This window comes from Peromyscus maniculatus, chromosome 3 (assembly GCF_049852395.1).
Source record: "Peromyscus maniculatus bairdii isolate BWxNUB_F1_BW_parent chromosome 3, HU_Pman_BW_mat_3.1, whole genome shotgun sequence".
In the NCBI taxonomy this organism is placed as follows: Eukaryota; Metazoa; Chordata; class Mammalia; order Rodentia; family Cricetidae; genus Peromyscus; species Peromyscus maniculatus.
In genome coordinates this window covers 98,895,670-98,921,736 of record NC_134854.1, presented here as the reverse complement: position 1 = coordinate 98,921,736, position 26,067 = coordinate 98,895,670, and the positions used below count along the sequence as shown (strand labels likewise).

At 37.9% G+C, this 26,067-nt stretch overlaps 1 protein-coding gene across 6 annotated transcripts in view; it reads left to right on the top strand.

Annotated features, from left to right (window-relative positions):
* Ctnna2 (catenin alpha 2) overlaps nucleotides 1–26,067 on the top strand; it is a 1,144,108-nt gene that overhangs the window by 1,058,483 nt on the left and 59,558 nt on the right. For all 6 annotated transcript variants that reach the window (XM_042273493.2, XM_042273492.2, XM_076566967.1 and 3 more), the window contains 2 exons: nucleotides 14,169–14,320; nucleotides 23,941–24,054. In XM_042273493.2, coding sequence (XP_042129427.1) covers nucleotides 14,169–14,320; nucleotides 23,941–24,054 — 266 coding nt within the window. The remainder of the gene's footprint in view (nucleotides 1–14,168; nucleotides 14,321–23,940; nucleotides 24,055–26,067) is intronic.

Here is a 26,067-nt window from a genome sequence, read left to right as displayed (position 1 = left end):
TGGAAAGAAAAGAAAAGTTTAATCATTTGATAATCCTTAAAGGGGCAATGTGTGGTTTGTCTTGGTACCTTTCCCATATAACAGATACCTTCATGCTGAACATATCAAAGAAATTTGATTGATGGGTTTTTTGGCTTTTAAAACATATTTTGTGCATATATGCACATAAGAATGAATACAGCACATTGAGAAATGTCAGAGGTCTACTTACAGGAGTTGGTTCTCTCCACCATGTGCGTCCTGGGGTATAATAGTTTCTCTCAACCTAAACACACCTGGGAAGACATAATGTCAGTTGAGGAATTTCTTCTACTACTTTTGCCTGTTGGCATATTTGTGGGGGCATTTTCTTGATAGTTGATTGATGTTAAAGGGCCCAACCCGTGGTGGGCAGTACTATTCTTGTGCAGGTGAGTGAGAGTATTTCAAAAAACTAGCTGAGCATGCTAGGAGAAGCAAATCAGTAAGAACTATTCTTCCATGGTCTCAACTTGAGCTCTTGCCTTGACTTCCCTCGATGGTGAACTATAAAATGTAAGCTAAAACAAACGCCTTTGTCCTTAAGTTGCTTTTGTTCATAGTTTTTATCCCAGCAACAGGAAATCAAACAAGAATATAGGGCTGAACTCAGGTTGTCAGGATTTTGTGGCAATGGCCTTCTAACTGCTTTATTGTTTGTTAATCTAAAAATGTATATCTATTACTTTATCTTGAAAATAAATATTGGGTTTATTTTTATATAAATACTTAATTATATATAATGTGTGTGTGTGTGTGTGTGTGTGTGTGTGTGTGTGTGTGTGTGTGTGTGTGTGTGTGCCCGAGTGTATGTATATGTGCTATGTGTATGCAGGAACTCCCAGAGGCCAGAAAAAGTATCAGATCCCCTGGATCCAGAGTTACAGATGGTTAGCAGCCATCTTGTTGGTCCAGGGAACTGATTCTGGATTCTCTGCAAGAGCAATACATGCTTTTGACTGCTGTGCCCTCTCTCCAGCACTGGAATGTGGGATCTCTAATGTAGAGAACAAACTTACTCATGGTACCACAAGCTCTCAGCATTCCATTCTCCTTTTCAGTAGAGAAAGATGAAGGCAGGTGACTTCTGTCTTTAAAGAGGAAAGCTCTACTGTAGGAGAGAAACTATGTCATTAGGAACCGATGAGCTTCTATAGGAGTCTGTTTGCCAAGGCCCACTTTTCTTCTTAAGCTGGGGGAAAATCTTTGACCTTCAGTTTCAACAAATTCCCTCCAGGTGAGAGGATTAAGACTCTTCCTGGTAGAATTCTTTAGTTTAGCCCTGAATTTCCTCTTTGAAATATTTTTTAATGTGTATCTCTTGAAAAAATAGAGTCTTATACCTCTATCCAGGTTATTTCAGTATTTGAGGGAATGCTGTCAAGTTACTCTTTGAGCCAGGTTACAGATAATTTTTGCCTAGAAATACCTAAACATGAGCAATAACATGCAAACATTTTTCTCTATACTGGCTTGATCATTAACTTTAATTTCTGCTATGATTCTTAAACATCCATCTCACTCAGCACAGGGGTGGAAGAAAATATAACTTAAGAAGGAAAAGTACAATACACAAATATAGCCTTATAACAAGGTCCTGGGCATGGACACTGAGATAGAGTAATGTGGACCAGGAAGGCTCACACAGTTGTGTGTTCCTGTGCAGATCTTTCAGAGCTGGCTGTGAGTACTTTACTGGTACTTATGAACTAAAGGAATACCGAAAGGCAAAGTGTTCATCTCTAGATCTGCATGAACCACAGTGTGAACTCAGAACCCTGGGGCTGCCGGTCACACTTCTCTTGTCAGCTCCAGGGTATCCATGACCAAGGTCAGAGATGGTGGCAATGGAGAAGGAGAGGGCCCTGAGAATGTTATCAAACACAGGATTTAGTGGCCCAGATGTGTTTATTTCATAGACTGAGGCAGTGCTATAATCACATCGCCCATACTCCCTCCAGAGGGAAGACACTGCAGCAGTAACAGGTACTTGAAGGAGAGAGGAAGAAAATCATGCTGAGAGTCACTCATTGAGAGGCACTGCATGGCTGGAGACCTTGAGAAATAGTTTTGACTAGGAAAGCTGGGAAGCTGTAAGTGTACCCAGAGGGCCTGAGATAGTTCATGTGCACAGGAGCCAGGAAAATGCTATTTGTTATGCTCAAATAACATCCCGGCCTGATTTGCCTTTCTGTTTCCCTTACCATCTTACGTTGGTGTTGTTCTACTTGCCTGTGAGTTCTAATCCTCTAACTACATCGTCCAATACTCCTTCTGCTTGCCCCTCTAATGATAACCATGATCGATCACTTATTTGTCTCCTTTATAATGCCTAGCAGCTTCATTTACTCGCTTGTTTATTTCTACCTTAAAGTATATACTTGTTTTTCTTGTTTTCTCTCTGTCCTCTGCACAGCTTTCTACCTGTGTACATGGATTGATTTTAATCAAATTTTAACCCATTGAGATCTAAAACCATCTGTTCATTTCCTGTCAGTTTGATGGGAGTTGAATCTCAAAATTGTTTATTGATATAAATGAAAACCAAAGTAATGAGATGCTTCCTTTGAGAGATTTTTATCTTTTCTTTTGAAATTACATATTTAATGATCAAAATCAGAATCTTTAAAATCATGTGTAAGAAATTCTCAGCAAGTGTTTCATTGCATCTTAATGCAATCTAAGTATTTAAACCTCACAGATGCCAAATTAAACTGTGTTTATCAAGCTAGGTTTTGACGAACACTGTAAGCTAAATAAGGCTTCGCATTCAACTCTTTATTCATTCCTCAAGGTTCAGAATTAAATGTGCCATCCTTCCTCCTGGAGTTATAAACCATTTGTGATTATTTTTGAAATGCTTATTTTAAACTATACGAAAACCTTCCAAGCAAGCAGTTTCTTTCCTTGGGGAAAGGAATTTGTGTCTAGACAAGAGCAGATGGATGCGCCCCGATTCTCTCAGGGTAGTCGTCGTGAATGGAATTTAGAATTACTTTTTTTGTGTGTGGTTTCCTTCTTCTAGGCAGTCCTTTTTCATCTTTTATCAAACAATCCAGCTCATGGGTTATGTATGGCCTTCTGGAACTCGGATTTGGTTTTGATGTTTGAAATGTACATTATAATTTTCTAAACATGAATGTATGAAAATGGCAGTCATTAGGAACTCCCACTGAGAGCACAGATGACTGACACGGATGAAAGAAAGCCCAAGGAGGACTGCTGGGAAAGAAGACAGCACAGAAGGATGGCATGGAAGGAGGACTGCACGGGAGGAGGACTGCACAGAATGAGTATGGCATGGAAGGAGGATGGCATGGAAGGAGGAGGGCATGGAAGGAGGACAGCATGGCAGGAGGACAGCACAGAAGGAGGACAGCACAGAAGGAGGACAGCACAGAAGGAGGACGGGACAGGAGGAGGATGGCATGGAAGGAGGACAGCATGGAAGGAGGAGGGCATGGAAGGAGGACAGCACGGCAGGAGGACTGCACAGAGGAGGACAGCACAGAAGGAGGATGGGACAGGAGGAGGACTGCATGGAAGGAGGACAGCAGGGAAGGAGGATGGAATGGAAGGAAGAGTGCATGGAAGGAGGATTGACTTGACTGGTGACTGTGGTTATCTGGAGAGGTAGAAATTGTTGAAGAGGGAATAAGCAATAGACTCAAGTGGGTCACTTTGCCCCTGTTCCTGAAATCTGACACTAGGTGTCTTCCAGAGAGAGGAGAGAGAGAGAGAGTGGTCATGCCATAGTCACACCTAGAGTGCCTTTAGTTTTAACAGAGGAAGTCTGATATTTATTTGTTTGTTTGTTTATTTATTTATTTACTTACTTACTTATTTATTTTCATTTTGAGACAAGGTCTCGCTGTATAACCCTGGCTGGCCTGAAACTCCTTTATGTAGATTAGAGTGGCCTTGAACTCAGAGATTCACCTGCCTCTGCCTCTGGAGTGCCAGGATTAAAGGTGTGTGTCACACCTATCAGGGAAGTATTCAGTTTAGACAAAGTACTTCGGTTGTATTACTATGTTGCCTCTACATTTAAAAATAATCAAAAATTAAATTCTGTTAGTTAAAACATAGTATGTGATTGAAGCACTGTAAGCTGGAAATAGGAAGGAAAGTTTTACCAGAGTCTCAGATTGAATAGGGAAGTTTTCTTGGAAATGTCATTTCATTTTGGCTGGAGAAACTGAATGCTCTTTTTGTGTTTCGTAAGCCACCATCTTTTTTCAAAAGTAAACACTGAAACGTTCTTTCTCTCGTGCTTCTGATGAGTCCAGAACCAAACATAATATTTAGTACTGTCCTTGGCAATCAAGATAAGAAAGAAAGCTAAGACAAAATGGTTGTATGGAGTTAGAGGTAGATTTATAAGAAACTCCTTATTAAAAGTGAGTATCCACAGGATGACTCTGGTCTGAGAGAAGAGAGAGGAGCATAAGTGAACCAGCTAACTTGGCAAGATAAATTATGCCATCTCTCAATTTTCAGATTCTTCATTCACTGTTTGCTCTTGACAGTTCATATCATCATCATCCACCAAGGCAGCTTTTGTGTTGGTAACTCCTATGCAGAAGGTGCTGAGGGTAGAAGCCTTCATTCAACAAAATCAAAAGGCATGTGGTTGTGTAGACCCATGCAGGATTACAGAGTGAAGACAACTATGAGAGCCATTCACTGTGAATCGTTTCTGTGCCAAATCCATGGGCATCACCTCACATGCATCCTACTTTTGGCAAGCAACCCAATGGCTGATCTGTACTGATAGTTTTGACATTATTTTACAAGCTACTCTTGAACTCCTAGGATCAACTGATCCTTCTGCTTCAGTCTCCCAAATAGCTCGGACTATAGGTGTGGCCCCACCATGCTCCTCCTGTCTTCTTTTGAATGTATTTCTAAATGTGATACAAGCTCAGAAAGGCAGCTATGATTATGCCAGTTATTAAAAAAATTACTTCATTTTTATATGTGGTGTGTGTGTGTGTGTGTGTGTGTGTGTGTGGTGTGTATGTGTGTGTGTGTGGTGTGTGTGTGTGTGTGTGTGTGTGTGTGTTCCACATGTGTGAATATTTCTAGAGAGGCAAGAAGAGGTCATCAGATATCCTGGAGCTGGAGTTACAGGTGATTGTGAACTACCTGCTATGGATGCTGGGAATAGGAAGTTCTCATAACTGCTGAGCCATCCCACCAGCCTCCATTATTCCAGTTTGGCACCAACTAAAGTCCAGGTTAGTTCAGGATCACATATCAGGGTTACTTAGGGAAAACTGCCAGGAAGAGACAAATAAACCAGGAGTCTAGATTAAGTGTAGCTGTTACAATTGACAAAAACTGTAGTGTGTCCTGCTGATTGCTATTTACTAATAATTTTCCTTTGGGCAAAGCATATGATACTGGGTAGCTATTTCTGTGAAATATATCAACCCAAATTTAGTAGATTTGGTGCTATGATCACGATGTCATAGTATCTGTAAATCAGGGGTTTGCAGTAGCTTTGTTGAGGGACAGCCCTCCAGAATCTCTCAGAAGCCTGAAGTCAAGGCCATTGCTGTGTCAGCTTATGAATTGACAAGTACAAGATAAACGCATATGCTATGGGAAGAGCCAAGTTCTTGTTTCCTTGGGCCACCTTTCCTTTGCACCTGTTAACCACAGACTTCTGTGAATCCTTTGCCACTGAAGACTTTTCCATATTGGCTCATGTCTTAGTTAGGGTTTCTTTTGTGATAAATCATCATGACCCAAAGCAATCTGGGGTGAAAAGGATTTATTTTATCTTACAGTTCCAGAACACAGTCTATCACAGAAGGAAGTCTAGGCAGAAATATGGAGGCAGAAACTGAAGCAGGAGCCATGAAAGAAAAGTACTTACTAACTTGTTCCTAATAGCTTGCAAGTCTGCTATCTCATACTACACAGGACTACCTGCCCAAGGTGACAACACTCTGAATGGGTTGGGCCCTCATCTATGCATGAGCAATCAAGAAAATGCCCTACAGACTTGCCTATGAGCAATCTGGTGGGGACATTTTCTCATTTAAGGTTCCTCTTCCAGATAACTCTATCTTGTGTCAGTTGACAAACATCTACATAGACAGACAGCAACTGGCTTTATTCAGAGTAATCACTCTAAGGAGCAAGAAAGGGGAATAGGATGAAAATGCACTTCTTTGTTTAACTTCATCTCAGAAGTTCTGTGTGAGCTCCTTTCTTAGATTCTGTTGGTTAAAGAGGTGTTAGTGGTTCTAGCCCATGGTCCCAGTTTGGAACACAGAAACATTAATAGTAAGAGGGGATGTCAAGGGCCAGACCATCTTAGATCCTGTCTTACCACATATACATATTGGTAACTGCATATGGGTGGGAGATGATTTGATGAGTAACATGATTGAGATATAATAGGATGTATGGAAAAAAATCCCATAACATGGACTGTATAGCAACACATTCAGTTTTGGGCACAAGGGCCCTATTTCTTTGTGTAATGATTTGCAAAGCAAAAATGATACATCAACTCAAGACAAAGCCAGGTGGTTTGTGGTCAGAAGGGAATGAAAAATTAGCAAAGCTAGATAGTAAGAAAGGTTAAGATTGACTGGAATAGAGGTTTTCAGTAGAAGAAGACAGGCAGACTATTCACAGAAATCAAACTTGGTTGCAATTAAAATGTCATAGTGTCTTGTGGAATATTAAGATGTGTTACATTTGTTTATGCTGTAGAACAATTGTTTAATGATACAAAGATATATGCTATTCTTTTATGTTGCTTTTGTTTAACTCCATAAAGCTGTGTTACTTTGCCTAAGATTCCTGATTGGTCTAATAAAGAGCTGGACATCTAATAGCAAGGCAGGAGAAAGGATAGGCAGGGCTGGTAGACAGAGAGAATAAATGGATGAAATCTGGGAAGGAGGAGCAAGAACAAGGAGAGGAGGATTACTAGGGGTTGGCCATCCAGCCACCCAGCCATCCACAGAGTAAGAATGAAAGCAAGGTATATAGAAATAGAGAAATATAAAAGTCCAGAGACAAAAGATTAATGGGATAATTTAAATTAAGAAAAGCTTGCTAGAAACAAGCCAAACTAAGACCTGACATTCATAAGAAATAATAAGTCTCCATGTTTGATTATTTTGGGAGCTCGGTGGGGGGCCCCTCAAAGACCTAAAGAGAGAAAGAGTAAAAACAATCTACAACAATAATGTGTATGTCAAATGGGGAAATTTTGAATATCATGTTAGTAAAAATTCCATTTTCCTTGCTCTAGAGATTATCTATAGAGATAATCTATACTCAGTGGAGCTCATGGGTCCATAAGTACATGTAGAAATGAAATAATATTCACAAGGAAGGTTTATAAAGCTAGTCATTTTGACTGATTATAATCATCAATAAGTGAAACTACAGTGTCAACATTCCTAAAAGAATTTTAAACTCATGATTTTGAAAATTATTTTTGTAGACTGAGGTTGAGGCTTCCACTGAAAGCCCTCTAATGATGTAGGGATATGAAGATCTTTATTAAACAAACTAATTTTAGGTAGTAACCAGATAGCAAGAGTTTTCTAATACTTTTGACTGGAGCTAAGGATATTTATCAACAGGCCACAGCTTTTGTTTGGGTTCATACTTCTACACAGGTGATGACTTTGAACTTGAGACTCAAATCATTTCCTCACCACATGCTTCTCAGATATACAGCACCATCAAAGATAAACCCTGGGAACACCAGTCACAGTTTCCTTCAGGCAAAGTTACACTTTTAGTGTTTTTAGCCTTGCCTAGCATATAATTATGGATGATTTGGATTTTCCCTTGACATTATCTGCTAGGAACTGTTTTGGAGAATGGATGCTTTATCTCCATGAATGTTATCAAACAGTTCTGTGTTGGAGGAAATGCTCAATGGCTCCAAATACTCTTCTCAAATTAATACTTTGCAGCTTCATTTACTCTAGTAATGCCTAATACTTCAGCTATTTCCAACTCTGAAGACTATTAGTATCTGTGGTCAGGGAGTATATTGTACTATGCAGTGGAAAGAATCATAGTTACATCCTGGTCATGATATACCATTTTCTAGGTTCACACAGATGCTGTTACATTCTTGGTTTCATATTAACATTTAGCAAGCTGGAAATTTTTCTAGAAGAGTTCTCTTGTCCACTTTCTCTATATTTTATAATAAAATTTGTCCAAATGAAGCACTCCCAGTGTGTGGCTTGACATCACCACCATCACAGATGACCCTTCTGTATATATATTTGCCTGTTTGGTCTTAGTGAATTAGTCAAGGTCAGAATTGGGAGTTTTTTTTCCTTGTCATTGATGAAACTTCTCTCAAGGAAACTTACTCCTGAAAGAACTCCGAGCTCAGCTTTCTGAAAGGGTCCCACACTCAACCAGGGTAACCACTACTACATTGTCTAATGGCTCTGAAAATCTTTGATGAGATTCTGAATCAATATGGAATGATGAGCATTGCAAATGAACGGGAACCATGAGACACCTTGTTTTTGTCTTAGAGATAGTCAAGGACAAATGAATTCTTTCCTCTGCCTCTTGCTTAATGGTTCTTTTTCTTCCCTTTCTGATGAGTAAGTTCTCCATGATTCAAAAGTATGACAGAAGCTTAAGATGAAAAAAAAATGGGGAGAGGATTCAGGCAAACTAATGGACATAAAGAATCACCAGAGACCAATCTCTTTTCAGTGTACCAACAACCGTGATAGTGGCTGCACATGCTTTCTGATGTCCAGGGAATTAAGAAATTAAGGAACCTTAAGGAATTAAGGTTTCTGAATGGCAGTTGAACTGGATAAGGAAAGTTGTGGAGGCATTCACCTAACCATGGAGAAGGAAGAGTATGTATTTCCATTTGAGAGAATAAATTCATGCTGACAGTTCATCAGCACGACTTCCTCCCCACCCTCCCCCTCACCCATCATGTTCTATTTGGCAATAGACATAACTCAGTCTAATTGCAACATTTGGATGTGTGCAAGGCTAGGCTATGTGACTGAACCAGAGAAGGAAGTCAACAGTACCCAGGCATCAGATGCTCAGATACATTTGCATTGTTGGGGATTATTGGGAAGTCTAAGGTGGGTGCATAGATTTGCTTACTTCCTCAGACACTGGACAGTCTGGCTGTGCTTCTCCCTTGCACTCACTTAACCTTGTTCCTTTCCTGCATGGCTGTCCGCAGTCTGGTTTGCACTGTAGCACAGCTTGTCATTCCTGTAAACTGAATCACCCTGTGTTCTGAAACTTCACCTCTGGAGCCTCTTGTGAAGATTCATTTCCAAAATCCTCACCCATGGTTTAGATCTCAATCAGCACTAGACTAGTATGACCTTGATTTTTATATGAAATATTAACTTTGATTTCATTCCTCTTAGAAGGTCATCATTTGGCAGCCCAGTATGCAATGTGCATGTGAAAGTGTAGTTAGAATGTAAGTTTACTTTTAACTTTGATCACCCTTTCAGGGCATAAGCTATTAAGAACAACAGTTCAGCATGCTGCTTAATAATTGCAAAGTGGTGTCTACATTTTTGGGTGCAATTCACAAAGAAAAAAAGCTTCTAATTATATAAACCTACATCAGCAACTCTGTTGATATATGAAGTGAGAATCACAAGGGCAGTGTGAAGCCTTGTCCTAATTAGGAAGAAGTGAGGCAAGTATTTGACTCCCCCTGCCCCATCTCAATTTTCTGGAAAAAGGACGTGTTTTAGACATTATTAAGCACTTGGAAGAATTCATAGTTAAACTGAGAACCCCAAGTCCAGCCATTATGGGTCATTGTTCTACTAAACCTTTGCTTTCCTGACTTAGGACTTTATGTAAAGCAGGAGGAAAGCTAGCAGGAGGGAGGAACTGTGTAAAGAACAGAGCTGTGTTGAGGACAAATAGCAACTGACCTGGCCCTGAGGGAACAAACTTGGGAATGGGGCACAAAGAAAGCAGTTTTTGCTCTTACCCCAACCATTCATGTCTTGGAAAACTGATTTTTTTTTTATAAAAGTACTTATTTCTGCCTTCTCTGATGATACCATGGCCAGCAACATGGTCATTCACTCCAGGGTTCTACCAGCTAAGTCTCACAAGAGAGATTTCTTATTCCATGCTGGTCCAAGTAGAGCAGCCTTCTAAATAGTATCCCTCATTAATAGTAGTGCCTTTAAAATGCTACTTCGTCTGCATGTTTCCAGGGCACACCTTTCAGTGTTGGGTGCCAATTTGTGAGCTCTTCCCTGGGGAAAACTATTTCTCCCACTCTCAGCATTTCTTAGTTGCCTGCAGTTCTTTGTGTAGGGTTGAGGACTTGAGTTTTTTCCCCGTCCACTTTAACATGTCTGTTGTTGATCTTGCTCAGTTCATGTTTAGGCATCATAAGCAGTTTTAAAAGTTTAGTGAGATTTGATAAATATAGCTTCTGATATTTCATATTTTTTGGTTTTACTTACATATTTAGGAAAAGTTCTGTGTGTGTATGTGTGTGTGTGTGTGTGTGTGTGTGTGTGTGTGTGTGTGTGTGTGTGTTTAATAACAATTAGTGAAAAGGAGGCCCTGAATTTGTAAGAGATTGTGGCTATATGGAAGGGCTTGGAGAGAGGAAAGGAAAGTGAGAAATGTTATAATCTCAAAATATAAAAGACATAATTTTCACAAAGTAGCTCCTTTACATTTTATCTTTTTCCAGTATCCCTTGGGTCTGAAGGTAGCTAAAGCAAGCCTTACCATCACTTCATTTTCTTGCTTCCATTATTTCTCAAGAATAACATTGCACAGACAAAAAAGGGACACCTTTTCCTTGTCCTGTTAAACTTAGAAAAGATATTTGTGCAGAGAGATATGTATTTGTGGAGATTTGGGGTCTAAGTGGTAGGCACCACATTTAACATAAAAAGATACATGATGGTTCATTCACAATTACTCACTTTAATACCATTGATCAGATTTTGTATTATTATGTTGTGGGCCATAAAATAGAATTTTATTTTTTTCAGAGCCTTATTCTACAAAGAAATATATAACTTACAGAATAACTTTTAACACCTTTAAAAATATTTGAACTATAAAAAGTATTCAAAAATTCAAGAACAGAGACTAATAGACCAGACAACATCTTCTCCCTTTTTAAGTGAAACACTCTGTTTAAGACAGCATATAGTTTTTCAGACCATGCATGACACACAGAAATACATGCATGTTTAAATTATGCACTGTACTCTTTTGTGCATATTTCTATTATCTCACAAGTGATTATCTTGTTTGTTTTCTTTTCCTCCACAAGCTTTGTCTTCAGGACTTGAATGCATCGGTTATCTCTTTATTTGCATGTCTTGGTCCATTTGTGCTACTTAGATACAGTACCCATGGACCAAAGCAAGCATCTCACGGTGGTTCCTACTCACATCAGAGTAAGTCTAGTTGGATACATCAGAATAAGTCTGAGATGTAGCCTATTAAAAATATCCTGTAAGAGCAATTATTTTCAATTTCAGTTGTTGTATATGTTCTGTTTCTCAACTCTTGGAACACTTGATCTAAAAAGACAAAGCCACAAATACAGAGACTCAAAGAGATTTTTTTGTGACTCTAAGGTAAAGACTGATCAGTTGGCCTAGTCAGCATCTCTATAGAAGTTGATATTTGGCTACACCCTAGGTTATGACCCAACTACCTGCTTGAGAGTGAAGAGTCATTTACCATAATTCATGGTAGTGGTGGTTAAGAAGATGCATTGTTATTTTCAGTTCCAACTATAGTAGATAGGTTTTCCTGTCCACATTTCCAAAGGACTATCATGCTTTAAATTGCTTGCTCATCCTAAGTATGAAATGATACATTATTTCTATTTTCAGTTAATGATGTAAAACATATGATTGTATATTTATCAGTAATATGAAATTATTTTCTGTGAATTTGCTCATCATTTTTCATTTTTTCTGGCATTTTCATATCAATTTGTAGTATGTATCCTACTTACATGTAACAGTTCTGATTATTAGATATATAATGGAATAATGGACTTTTAAAATTACCTATTATTTATTACTTATTGTGTGTATTTGTGCACATGCTCACATGCTACATGTTTGTGGAGGTTAGAGGTTAGTTTGCAAGAGCTGCTTTTCTCCTCCCACCATGTAGGTCCTAGGAATCAACCTCAGTCCTGTCAATCCTGGCAGGAGGTTCCTTTTCCCACTAAGCAATCTTATCATCCTGACAGTAAGGGAATTTTTATACACCTAAGTACTACTGACAGCTGCATATAAATCTGTAAACTCATCTACAGCCACAAACATGCCATTTTCAATATCAAATAAAGTGGAATTAGTGTAACTCAGAACTTTCTGCTGAAGAAAGTTATGATTTCATTTAAGTAAAACACTCATTTCTAAATGTCAAATACATACAAAAATATTCTTATACTTGAGGACATCAATTCTAATTATCTGTATTTTTCAGTCCCATAAAAAAGCTGATTCTCAACATAAAGAGATAAGAGAAAGAACCCAGGTTTAATATATGGACTTTAGAAACAGAGGTTTTTAGAATTTTATGTTGAGTTCACATGGGATAATTACATATATTTATGGGGCATGGTGTGCTGTTCTCATATATATGTATACATTCATATTGACCAAATGAGCATAATTAGAATGCCAATCACTTCTGTTTCACTTCACAGTAACAGCAATACAACTAAATAGCCCCAGAATTCTTTCCATGTGGATTCAGCTCATTGGCTATATGGAAAGCTCAGGTGGTATAGGGCACTAATCCTCATTATTCACATGGGAAAGGAAAACTGCCCAATTCACACCTTGGTTTTGATAGTTCTTGTTGCAAGAATATTTATGTCTCCCCCTATCTCTTCTCTTCTTCCAAAAAAAATCATTTGCTTTTTTTCTAGTACAAGTGCCCTTCTCTAGGAATTATGTACCTTGGGTATTCTGACCCTAGAGAGTAATTTAGCAGAGTTCCTCACATCAGGGATTAAAAAGAATGTCAAAGTACCCAAGAGGATGAAAATGAGCATAACGATGAACCAGGCATGAAAACTTGAAATGGATGCAGACAAATGATATTTCTATTTTATTGTCCTTGTAAATAAAGTGAGTTGTGCTTTTGGCTTCCATCTGCCATAGGAATGGGTTGCTATGAGATAACAGCTTAGAAAATTGAATTATGATTTTCAAGAGTAAAAAAAAAAATGAGCACCATTTTCTTTTCCAGGATCTATGGCATTATTGCAGATATTTCAGTGAGCTTGCTTTCTGCTGACCTCAGGTGTGTGTGAGTGTGTGTGTGTGTGTGTGTGTGTGTGTGTGTTCGCATGCGCATGTGCACGTGTGTGTATACCCAGATTTGTCTCCATACAAAGAAGGCCTTTTAGGAACTTACACATGCATCTTTTTTCTTACCAAGGCGATATTGAAAAAATAGAACAAATTACATTGAGCCTATTGATCTCCTCTTGTACAGGTCTTTCTGCTGAGTCAATGCCGTTTTCCTTTGTTCTTTTAAATGGTCCTTCTATGGCATCTCTCCTCATCATCTTCTTTATTTCTTAATTCTTGCATTTCTATCCAAATGTCTGCTATATACTGGCTATGTTTATAATTTCTGGTATTAATTAGATGTTTGTTGATATTTTCTAAGGGCAGTTTAAGACTGATAATTTTGGATAACTTATAATACTGAATCTAACTATCATATAGACAAAGAAGCCGATTTAACAGGATGAAGAAAATTTGGGCAAATTTTCATGAATGGGACCTAGCAAAAGTAAAACCTAACTCAGGTTGCCATAAATGTAAAATTTATATCCATTAGCTATCCTGCACCACCTTGGATGGCTGTCATAAGTTTCTTTTTCTTTCTTTCTTTTCCTTCTTTCCTTCTTTCTCTCTCTCTCTTTCTCTCCCTCTCTTTTACAAATCATCACTTTGCATGAAATAACAATTTGCTTTCTTTTATTGAGGTAAGTGACACCAGATGACTAACTCAGACCTATTCAAATCTGGACCAAAAGGCCTACATTTAACTTTGTCCAAGGACTGGAATGATGAACAGCAAGAGAAGAGCTCTCTGATCTACTGTCATTTCCTTTGTTCACCCAGTGATGCCACGCTTTGCTGAGCAAGTTGAGGTTGCCATTGAAGCCCTGAGTGCCAACGTCCCTCAACCATTTGAGGAGAACGAGTTCATCGATGCCTCCCGCCTGGTGTATGATGGTGTTCGGGACATCAGAAAGGCTGTGCTGATGATCAGGGTATGTGAGGCTTCTATAGAGTCCCCAAGAAGTACAATATCTTCCTCATTTTTAATTACTCAATGTAATCTGCAAAGATGTTTGATTTCTAGCATATCAGATCATGTAGGCTTTTTACATGTAAATGGCTGAGTAAGTAAGACTCAAGGAGCTCAGCTCAGTACTGAATGCCCTGACATATAATGTTCTGGCTCCTTCTGGCATGAGTTCTTTTCTCTAAGTTTCATATGAATTGGTAGAATCCCTGTTACTTTCAATTTGTTCCCCTTGTAGACACTGTCTTCACACCAGGATCATCTGAGAATCATGAGTTGTTAAGGAGTTAAGCATTTTCACCTTAGTGGTGTGAATATAGCAGCAACATAATTAGAGTTTACTATACATAAAGCTAGGTAGTCTTATGTGAAAGCTCCTCCCATTGCCTACTTCATTAGCTTTCTTTCTCCACATTTTTATGTCAAGTATGAGTGAGTTTTCATAATTATTGTCTAAATAATAAACCATACTGCAAACCTACAAGGTACACACTATAGTGGGATTTAAACGTATGCTGTATCATTTATAACTTGTTCAATTCATGCAAAATATGAGTTAATCTATCTCTAAGACCCCTAGCTTACTTCATAGAATTTAGCTGCTGTATATTACTCCATTGTAGGTTTTACTTTAGTTTCTTACCTTACTAACCACTTAATACAGTATTGTTGAGACAATTTCATTAGTTATGGAGTTCTTCCTTCAAATAATTACACACAGAGAAGCATAATTGAGAGCAAATATGTATCAGTGAAAATTGATTTGAGAGATGAGCTTCTGCAGTATCATCCCAAGGGAATAATTAATAATATAATCATGAGAACCAATTATTTGTATTATTTAAAAAGTTGAATACATATACTAAAGAATAAAACATAGCAAATGAGGGGCTGGACAGATGCCTCAGTGGATAAGAGCACTTACTGCTCACAGAAGATATGGCTTCAGTTCCCAGTGCCTCTAATGAGTGATTCACAAATTCCTGTATTAACAGTTTCAAGTGATGAGATTCCTTCTTCTGGAATCTTAAGGCACTAACACACAAGTGATATACATGTAGTTGAACAGGCACATGCCCATACTCACAAATGAAGACAATAGAAGACAATAGTTTTTAGAAGTAGTAAATGAAATTAATTATATCTTTTTCCCTAGCAAGATGTGGCCACAATGTTACTATTTTAGCATGCTGCACCCATCTCATTTAAAGCACCCTAGCTTTGAGGAGCTAGTGGCTGAGGTAGCCATAGACTCCTTAACTACAAACTCCAGAACTGTCTCTGTAACTGGCTGATGAAATCAACTTTAAAAGACTATAACATTCAATAAAATTCTATCAGGTTATATTATACTTAAACACATAGAGTTTGAGTTTGGACATAGAAATTGAACTTCAATTTCTTGTGCTTTTAATTTACCCATTTTATGACTGTGACCATCCTTCCAGACTTGGCTAACCATTCTTTCCCCATATTTAGTTTGAACAATAACGACTCCCTTCTTTGAACACCTATAACAGATTCTGCTTGAATATAGTATTTATCACACTATTTCCTTTTATGACTATTACATTCTTTAGACTATACATTTTTGGAAAAAGATGGCTGTCTTCCTCCCTGCCCTTCATTGGGTTGTATTGTTTGGCATACTCTGAAAGAGAGAAGGAGGGACAGAGGAGAGGAGTAAGAGAGGGAGGAGGTAGGGAAAGAGAGATAAGTGAGAGTGCCCCTGCCCAAATTCAGGAGATTGAAAGATGACAGAGATTAAAAAAAGATAAGAGAATTAGAGTAGGGAGGTAAAGGATAGTGAGTTCTTAAAGACCTTTTCTCATTCTGTGCTAACTTGTGAAATAAGGTAACAGAGCATGAGAGTTATGCTTGCCAAGTGCTCTGCACTAAACCCTACTATAATCCTCAAGACAAATTCCCTCTTTTGCCATTTTTCTGCTTTGTTAGCCTTCACATTTTTGTGACAACCATTTATCTGAGAGGCTGAGAAGGTTTATAGCCATCATTCATTTTTTTCACTCATGAGCCATAAAAAAAAATCCACAATTTTTAGATTAAATGTCTTATTGACATCACAGGGAGTGTCATTTCTCCCATCTCAACATTTTGAAAAAAAATGCTTAAAAAGTAGAATAGAGAAACATACAGTGGATATAAATTTTTATTTTTGAAGACCTTATCCATTCAGCAATGGCTTCTTTTGTATTTAAGAAATTCCATGGCTTCATTTTTAATATAATTATTAAATCTAATGGACTTAGAAAAATCTATTGTATGAGGTTAGAAAAGAGTGATGATGTAAAGTGTGCTTTTCCTGACAGCTGACATGGCTGTGAACCCTCTCCCAAACTGCTGGTGATACTTTACAAAAGAAACAAATCTCCTTAAAGTCATTTAAAAGAACGATAACTATAGAAAGGATCATGATGAGTTAAATTCTCCATCACCTCAGCTCTCAACAATCAATACATATTTAATGGTGATATAGTTGTCTGTGAGTTCCAGGACAGCTCCAGGCAGCCCTCAGATGTAGACAAAGTTTGTGTTTCCTGGATTCCAATCTTACTTTACATGACCACTCACTTGTCCAACCTGTCACGGAACAGGTCTTTCTCCTTACTTCATGAGCCTCTTGTTCATTTGCTTCTTAATGAAAACTATTCTCTGTGATAGGCAGATATGTATTAAATTTTCTCATTATATTCATAAGACATTTTAAAAAATAAATATGCAAACCAGGGTGACCATTACACATCAATCTCCTCATCTGCAGCAGTAATGTTTAAGCATTCTCTCTGAATAATGAGTTGATTAGTACTGAGTCAGTGCTTTGGGGTGAAATTTAGGTTTAGGGTTAGATTTTTGTGAGTCTGTGGTCATGTTTTCCCTCCAAGATCAATATATACTCCCTTTCCATGTGTGTTTTTGTCTAGACACCTTTATTCACATGTGTCACTGAGATATTAGACTTAAACTCATAGACACCAGCACAGACTCTTACTGGAGTACAGCTTATCTGATGTGGGTGTTTTCTCTGACTACACGATTTAGGAACATTTGATTCATCACAACCTTTGCCAACATTTGACAAGCTTTCAGTACCGCTTTTGATTGCCATTTTAAACAGAGGAATCATTAGCCAAAACCACATACAATGTGGCACTACATAGACCATGGAAAGGACAGTGGTTCAAAGTATGAGTGTTCAAAAAAGAGACAGAGCCCAGTCGTGTATGAATTTAGTTGGAGATAAGTACTTTAGTGTCTGGGAATAATTACAGATTACTTATTTTGTAGAGAGTATTACAAATAAGATATGGTGAGGAGATAAGTTCACAAATGAGGATCTGCAGGTAATGAGGATCAAGCACACACTTAAAATACTTTTTATTTACTCTTGGAAATTAAGATGAGTAAAAGCATAAAGATTTACTATTGGCAATTAAGTATAATGGTTAGATAGTATCTTGGTGTCAAGATATCTACATTATATTAAAGAGTGGTTGTCTTCTATAATATCTCTACACAAAATATTTATAATTATCATCCTTCCTTTGATTATTTATGTATGGTGATTTCAAAGGCAGAGCAATGAAATAGTAGGGCCTGAGACAGTGGTTTGATCAAGGTCTATAGTTTGCTATAGCTCTCCTGTACTGTGTACCAAAGTGTTTTGGAACATTGTTAGAAATTTTAAAATTTTGAGGGTAACATGGAAGTTAATCTTGTATTAAGAAATATTAGCTGGAGTACTTTACTGTTTAACAATTAGTTTGGTACATGTGTGTTGATATCATGGTGTGTTTGTGAAGCTGAGATATAGTTAGCTTATATGATATAGTTATCCATATGATAAAATGTTATCTTCAGAATCAGTGTGGTCCATATTGACACTGATATTTAAATACGTTTTATAATGTTAGTTAGATCACACAAATGGATTAGTTGGGCTAAATGGCATAATCAACATAACTGTTAGACTTTTTTAAATTTTATTATTCAGACTAGAGGCATTATGAAAACATTGAGACCATGGGGATGCTATGAAGCAGTAAAGTATGGAATTTGCAGTTTAACTGTAATTTGGGGTCATCAGCTAATTATCTTCTCTGCAAGTAGAGAAAACATTATTATTGTTAAAGTCAAGGACTTTGTAGACCTGGTACTTAGCAGGTCCACTAAAATTTTCTTTTTATCATCCTGTTCATTTGAGGTTTCTTCCAGGTGGTTAATAATATGGAATTTGCTAAAGAAGTCAATAATATTAAAATTTCAGCAGTTAAAGTTAAAATATTTCTCCTAACTAGCAAATGAAAGATGGAAAACTGCTTAAGTACCTTGTTTTACTTTGTGACAGCCAATCACAGTCCTAGCATTGTTTCTCTAACACCATCAATGAGAAATAATTTATTATGCTCTTTTTAATGGGTTATGGAATGTTCCATACTGTCAGATCTACCCCATATACAAAGGTAAACAAAGACAAGATTTTCTTTCTTGTGTTTACAGAGAATCAACAAATATATTTAATGCCAAACATAGAACTATGGAGGAAACAGAGGCAGGGTAAGGGAGAAAGAGCTCAAGGTGAGCACAGGTTTTATGGAGAGAAGTTCAATATTTGAACAGAGCCTGCTTTGGCAGAGGGATAACTTTGTAATTGGTCCAGTTAGGAAACTGTGGAAACCTAAGATCCACACAGATGAGACAAAAGCCATTGGAGAGCTCTGAAGAGGGACTTGATATGATCTATCTCATATCTGAATGAGACCTTTCTGGCAATGCTGGTGTGAATAGAGTATGGAACACAAGAGTCTCAGTGTTCTGTGAAAAGATCACTTAGGAGGTTTTCCTGGTAACCCATGGCTAATTAGTCCCAACTAGGGAGAATTTTTTTTTTTGATATTGGCTTTAGATCTCTAATTTTGGTTGTTTTAAATTTGTTGTTGTTTTATGCAACCAACATTAATGCTCTAGATCTCTGTTGGGAATCCATTGGGAAGTGATTTCTATTAAGTTACCCAAAATATCCAGTCAACCTGTATTTTCCCTTTCTTCTTTCAGTGAAATTCTCATATGCATTTGAAACTTTCTAAAAATGGTACTTAATATACTTTCCTTATGTGTCCAAGTGAAACAATTCTAAACTCATCAGCATCTTATTTTGGTTCAGTAGATGTGCATTTGGCTTCTGTTGTAAAAGCTGTGATGAGGGCTAATCACCAGAACTCTGAAGCTGACATCTGGTATGTGTCTGGAGAATGTACAGGACATACTTTGGTCTCTGTAATAGGCACATGTTACTTATAGGCTTAGAAAACAGATGTGAGGAGATAAAAGCTCAGAAGCATTTTACCAAAAATATGCATGCTCACAACCCAATAAATAGACAGTAGTAGATACAGGAAACTAGTACTATGCCCAAGGTGGTATTTTGGTTCTAGTGAAGAGTCCTCCCTCAAAGTAATAGGTTGTGTAATTGAGGCTTGATCCCCCAAGTCTCTAGCTTCCACTCAGTGAAATCCACATTCTAAAGTCTTGATCTTAAAATTTCATCTAATAATATACCTCTTGTTCCTTTAGGATTACTTCCAAATCATTTATAGTTTGCCATGTCTTCTTTAGTTTGTAAGGTCCTTGCACAACAGAAAAATAACAGTCATCAGACTGTGCATGCACAGAACTATTTATAGCAGCAGCCTGTATGTGTTTGATCTTGTTTAAGAGACGTGAAAACATTTCACACTCATCTATTTGCCTGTGCTGTTTGTAATCATTAAGATTGTGGGTTCTTTTACTTGTTTCTCCATTCTGCCAGTTGCTAACGGGAACACTTCAGAAATTTTGCTTGAAGGCTACTCTAGTTTCATTTATGTTTCTGTGATAAACTATCCTGACATGAGGCAACTTAGGGGAGAAAGGGTTAAGTGACTTAAATTTGATGTTACAGTCCATTAGTAAAGGGAAGTCTGCAGAAACCTAAAGAGCTAGTCACATCTGAAGTCATTAGCAGAGAGACATAAATGCATATAGGTTAGCTTACTTTCTTGTTCTGTGCTCTGTCCTGGCTTACAATGTTCAGAACCTCTTCCTTGGAGAATGGTGCCACCTACCATGAGATGGGGCTTCCTATATCAATTAATGAAGACAATCTCTAAACTAATTTAGATTCATTCACATTAAGACTCTTTTCTCACGTGATCCTAGGTTATGTCAAATTGGCAGTTAAAGTTAACCATCACAAAAACTCGGAGACACTTCATCCATCTATAAAACAGGGACTGAATTTATTTCATTGGGTTTTATGAATTAAATCTTGAGTTGACTGCTTGTCCCATAGTGTGTGGTAAATGATGATAGCTGCTATTATTGCTATTAGGTGTTATGTTTTATTAAACATACTAATTATTACTAGTTATCACCAAATTTATGTATTTGTTCATTTTTATAGTTTGTTTAGGAGTTCTATGAGGGCAACAGGAAAAAATAGAAATAATAATATTTATTTTATGATATGACAAAGGAGACATCAAAGCAACAAAACTGAGTTACTTTCCAAAGACATGTAGCTTCTGAGTGGAAGACCAAATTAGGATCCCTGGACTCACATCAAACCTTTTTATTTTATTTTTTGTGTGTGCATATGTGAGTGGTATATGTATGTGGGTTTGTATCTGGTACACATGCTGTGGACTACAGGTCAGAGGCAGCTGTCTTTCTCTATTGCTCTTTACTTATTTTTTGAGACAAAGTCTTTCACTGAACCCAAAGCTTGCTGTTTTGGTAGACTGGCTGGGCAGCAAGCCCTAGGGATCCTTCTATCTCTACATCCCCTGTGTTTGGGTTATAGATTTATACACCTAAAATCAGATTTTTAAAAGTAATAATTTTAGTTATTCTTTAAAAATTTCCTCACACATAAGGATATTTTGATCAGATATACCATGACTACCTCCCTCTAATTCCTACCTTCCAAGTCCCTCCAACATACCTTCTTCCAAACAATGTTCTATTATTATTATTATTATTATTATTATTATTATCTCTTGATTCCAATTAGAGTGAACCATATAGGCATGTGTGGCAACTACTGGGGTATGGGCAACTTACCATTTGTCACATTCCCAAAGAAAAATGAGTGATTCCCTGCCCCCAGCAGCTGTTAACTGCCAGTAGCCCCTCCACTTTCTGTGAGCCTTTGAAATCCCTTCCCATTTAAAGGTCGATTTTGTGTAGGTATTGTGTAGATGCCCACCGGGGCTCCGCTGCTGTGAGTTCCTGTGTGCCCTGCCATGTCCAGAAGACATCCTTTTACAACACTTTCCCAATTCTTCAGCTCTTACATTCTTCTTACCCCTTCTTCTCTGATGTCCCTGATCCTTGGATGGTAAAAAAGTTGATACATATCTCATCTGAGGCCGAATACTCACAGTGGTTTATTCTCGGGAGTTTGACCAGTTACTACTCTGTGGATTAACCCTTATCACTGCAAAAATAAGCTTCTCTGGCTGAGATTGAAGGCAACATAAGGCTGTGGATATAAACATAAATATTGAAAATGTATTTTGATGACTTGACCATCTAGTGAAAGAACAGGAGGTCCTCCTCTAAGGCCTTTAATATTCCCAGTCATGGTCTTTGGGCCAGATTTTCAGTACTAGGTATGAACTCCCTCTTATGAAGCCAGCCTCAAAAGCCATGGATATGGGCATGTCAGAGTTTCAAACTCCTGTTGGATTAGTAAACACTTTTCAACCAAACCTTCTCCTCCCTATGGCCACTCACACAGGCTATTATTGCTTCCATCTGTCTGTTTGTCTGTCTGTCTCTCACTCCCTCTCTCTCATTTTGGTTCCTAGCTATAGTCATTTACATAAATCTCAGACTCATTAGCATTAGCCTTATTCTGCTAGGTGAGGCTTACCATCGACTCTGACTGTATAAATGCCCAGGTCACTGCAGTGTTTGGACACAGTCCCATAGGCCCTGGCATATGCTGCTTTTTTCTCTTGAGTGAGGTGTTTCATTTTATTTTTTTCTCTCTCTTTTAAGAAGTTGTGATGAAAGTGATTGCAATCTTGTCATCTCATCTGTCAGGAGAATTTACCAACTTGCAGCAATTGTTTCACAGTACATTCCAGAAGTGAGGATGATCACAGAAAATTGCCTCTGTCCAAAGTAAACACATAACCAGTTACTTAAACCCGGTTCTCTCTCATCCCCACTTTAATTGACAGAATGCATACTGGGAACTTATTTTCCCCATTCTATTAACATTGCTACAAAACAAATTTGAGCTTCTGTAGATGACTGAGTGAATGTTAATGAGGTTGATATGCCAAAGAGAAGGAAAACCAAGATTTTTATTTTTATGCCCAAACATGGAAAATCACTAGGCATAATGCAATACTGGCGTGAACAACCCCATTTTATGCCTGTCTGTCCAATCTCAAGGCTACATCAGTAACTACACCTGATAAATTAGACTAAAGATGCCAAGGTAGTCAGCACAATGAAAATGGGGCAATGAGCACCAGTATCATCAGTACTGTTGCTACACTTGTATCTCTATTGAAAGACAGGCCTCTGAGAATTTCTATCGAAAGACAGATTAATTTCTCCTATGTACCAGGAGACATTTTGCAGAGGAAAGCTGAGCTGAAGCCTTACTCTCATCATGTGCAAGATGCACATCACTTCATGAAGAGATCATCTTAGGGTTTGCAGTATGTGATGGTCTTAAGGGCATAATTCAAATTGCCTGTTTAGAAAGCTTCAAGCTGCCAGGTGGTGGTGGTGCATGCCTTTAATCCCAGCACTCAGGAGGCGGAGGCAGGCGGGATCTCTGTGAGTTCGAGGCCAGCCTGGTCTCCATAGTGAGTTCCAGGAAAGGAGCAAAACTACACAGAGAAACCCTGTCTCAAAAATCCACCACCACCACCAACAAAAAAGCTTCAAGCAAATTCAATACCTCTTCTTCTTCAGTCTCCTATCTGAAAAATGGTTAAAAAATGCCAACAAAACAAAAAATAAACACTGTCCTCCTCAAAGGAGTGTGAAGAAATGTTCTTGAGTTTGTGTGGCACTCAAAGAAACTGTGTGGTAAACCCTTTATACATGCTGTCTACTTGTAAGGAGGGGAAGGGTTTATTGGTTAGCTTATGGATTCATTCTTATCTATCTCCAACAGTTTCTTTTAGTGCCACACAAACTCAAGAAAATTATCCTTTACTTTACAGCTAATATCCACTTACAAGTGAGTACATACTGTGTTTATCCTTCTGTGTCTGGGTTACATCACTCAGGGTGATTTTTTTCTAGTTCCATTCATTTGCCTTCAAATTTCATGATGTCATGGTTTTTAACAGACAAGTAATACTCCATTGTGTAAATGTACACCATTTTCTTTATTCATTCATCAGTTGATGGGTTCCCATGGTTTTGAAGATGATACCAACACAGGTAATCAGACTACATGTAAGATGCTGTAAATATTTCTTTGGGGCTTTTTAGACTTTGAAATGAACTGTGTGGGTAAGGGTGAACTAATTTCCTCTTTTTTTCTGTGTTATTTAGACTCCAGAAGAGCTAGAAGATGATTCTGACTTTGAGCAAGAAGATTACGATGTGCGTAGTCGGACAAGTGTTCAGACTGAGGATGATCAGCTCATTGCTGGGCAGAGTGCACGGGTGCGTGGACATTTACCAATCTGGATAACCACACAGTGAGGAAACTCACACAAATGGCTGGGGGAAATCTCTGAATTATAGGTCCTGGGAGCCCAGATATCTTTGATTCAGAAGTTTGAACTATTACTTGGGTGGTCTGAGGCAATGCACATTCTTCGTAATGGTAACAATGACCACTGCTCCCAATTCCTCTTAACCCTTCCCTCCTCTATCCATTGGGCAGAGCAGGTGCCTCTAAGCATTACACATCCTAACATGTGTAGTGCACTATATTTGGCTTGAGGGTAATAATTTGATTGGTAGGGGCCATCTATTGCTTAAATTTTGCATTGTGCTGAGTGAAACCTCCAAGTTCAGAAATAGCACAAGAGGCAAGAGCAAATGGAGAATTAGAATTATGCTTTATTACTGCCTTGATAATTGCTCCTCAGTCTTGGGTAGATTTGATAACAAAGATCACGTTGACTCAAGGGTATTAGATAGAGAGAAAGCTTTGTTTTTCCTTAATGCCTACCCTTTCCCAGGGCCAAGTGCTTTGCTAAGTGTTAGGGAGAAATTACACAAACATTCTTAAGTTTTGAGTTTAAGGAATGAATCAAGCAACAAAATGTAACAGTTTTGTCAAACAGATGAATGCTTGGTGGCCTCATTCATAGCACAAGTATCACAATGACTACCCCACAGCTGGGCCAACAAGATCAGCTGTATTTCTTGCAGTATAGTTGTGAATGCTATATGCAGGTAGTAGGCAATAATATTCCCTTTTAAAGGTTTTCCTGGAGTAAAACCATTCAAACTTCAGTATAACTGAAAATTTTATATTCTAACCATCTCTTCATTTTTTTCTTAAGAAAACATAATAAGCATAGACAGTTCTCAAATAGGAATATGGTCAGTGAACATATGAGAAATGTAAAGGATCCTGAGAAAAAAAGATAAGTGAAAATCTAAATTACATAAGGATTCCTTCTCAGCCCAGTCCGAATGGATATTGGCAAGACAATAAATAATAATAAATGCTGTCAAGAATGTGGGGGAAAGGGACACTTAAGCACTGTTTGAGGGAATATAAATCAGTACAGCTTCTATGGAAATTATGGATGGTCTCAGAAAATTATAACTAGAACCATCATATGACCCACCCTCCAAAGACTCTTACTTAAGTCACCATACCACAGAGACACTTTCATGTGCATGCTTTTGTACCACTGTGCACAATAGCCAAGTTATAGAATCATCCCAAGTGTCTCTCAACAGATAAATTGATAAAGAAAATGTAAACAGGCATGTATTGGGACCTCATTCAGCCATAAAGAAGAAAATTAAGTCATTTGTCAGAAAATAAATATAAATGGAAACAATCATATTATTCAAAATAAGTGAGATGTAGAAAGACAGATATTGCACATTTTCTTTTTTTCTGGATCTTAGAATTCTATTTTAAAAAAGGTTTATTTTATTTTTAATTATGTTTATGTGTGTGGGTCATGCACATGAGTGCAAGTGCTCAGGGAGGCCAAAAGAGGGTGTCAGATGCCATGAGAAGTGGGAGTTACAGCTACTTATGGGCAGCCTCATGCTGATTCCAGAAACTGAGCTGTTTCCTGGCAAGAGTGCTCTTAATCATGACCTGTCTCCTCAGCTTCTAGAATTCCTTATAGATACATTAAACTACACCCCCACTCCCCACCCACCCCTCCCCCACACATTTATTTACATGAGAATGCAAGGGAAACTAGGAGAAAGAGTGTGGCAAGAGGGAAGCAGGGAAGGAGGGATTGAAGAGAAGAAATGAAAGGTGTGACTATGGTTCAAACACTTGATATACTTTAAAGAAATTATTTAATTGGAATCTGATGCTGTATACAATGAATACATATAAATTAAATATAAATGTATGTTGAGAAAGAGATATGGGGGATGAATGTAGGTTTTAGATACACCAGGAAGCTCCTGCTGTAATAGGAATTGTGAAAGTAAAGTAGACTTAAGAGACTAAAATAAAGAGGATGC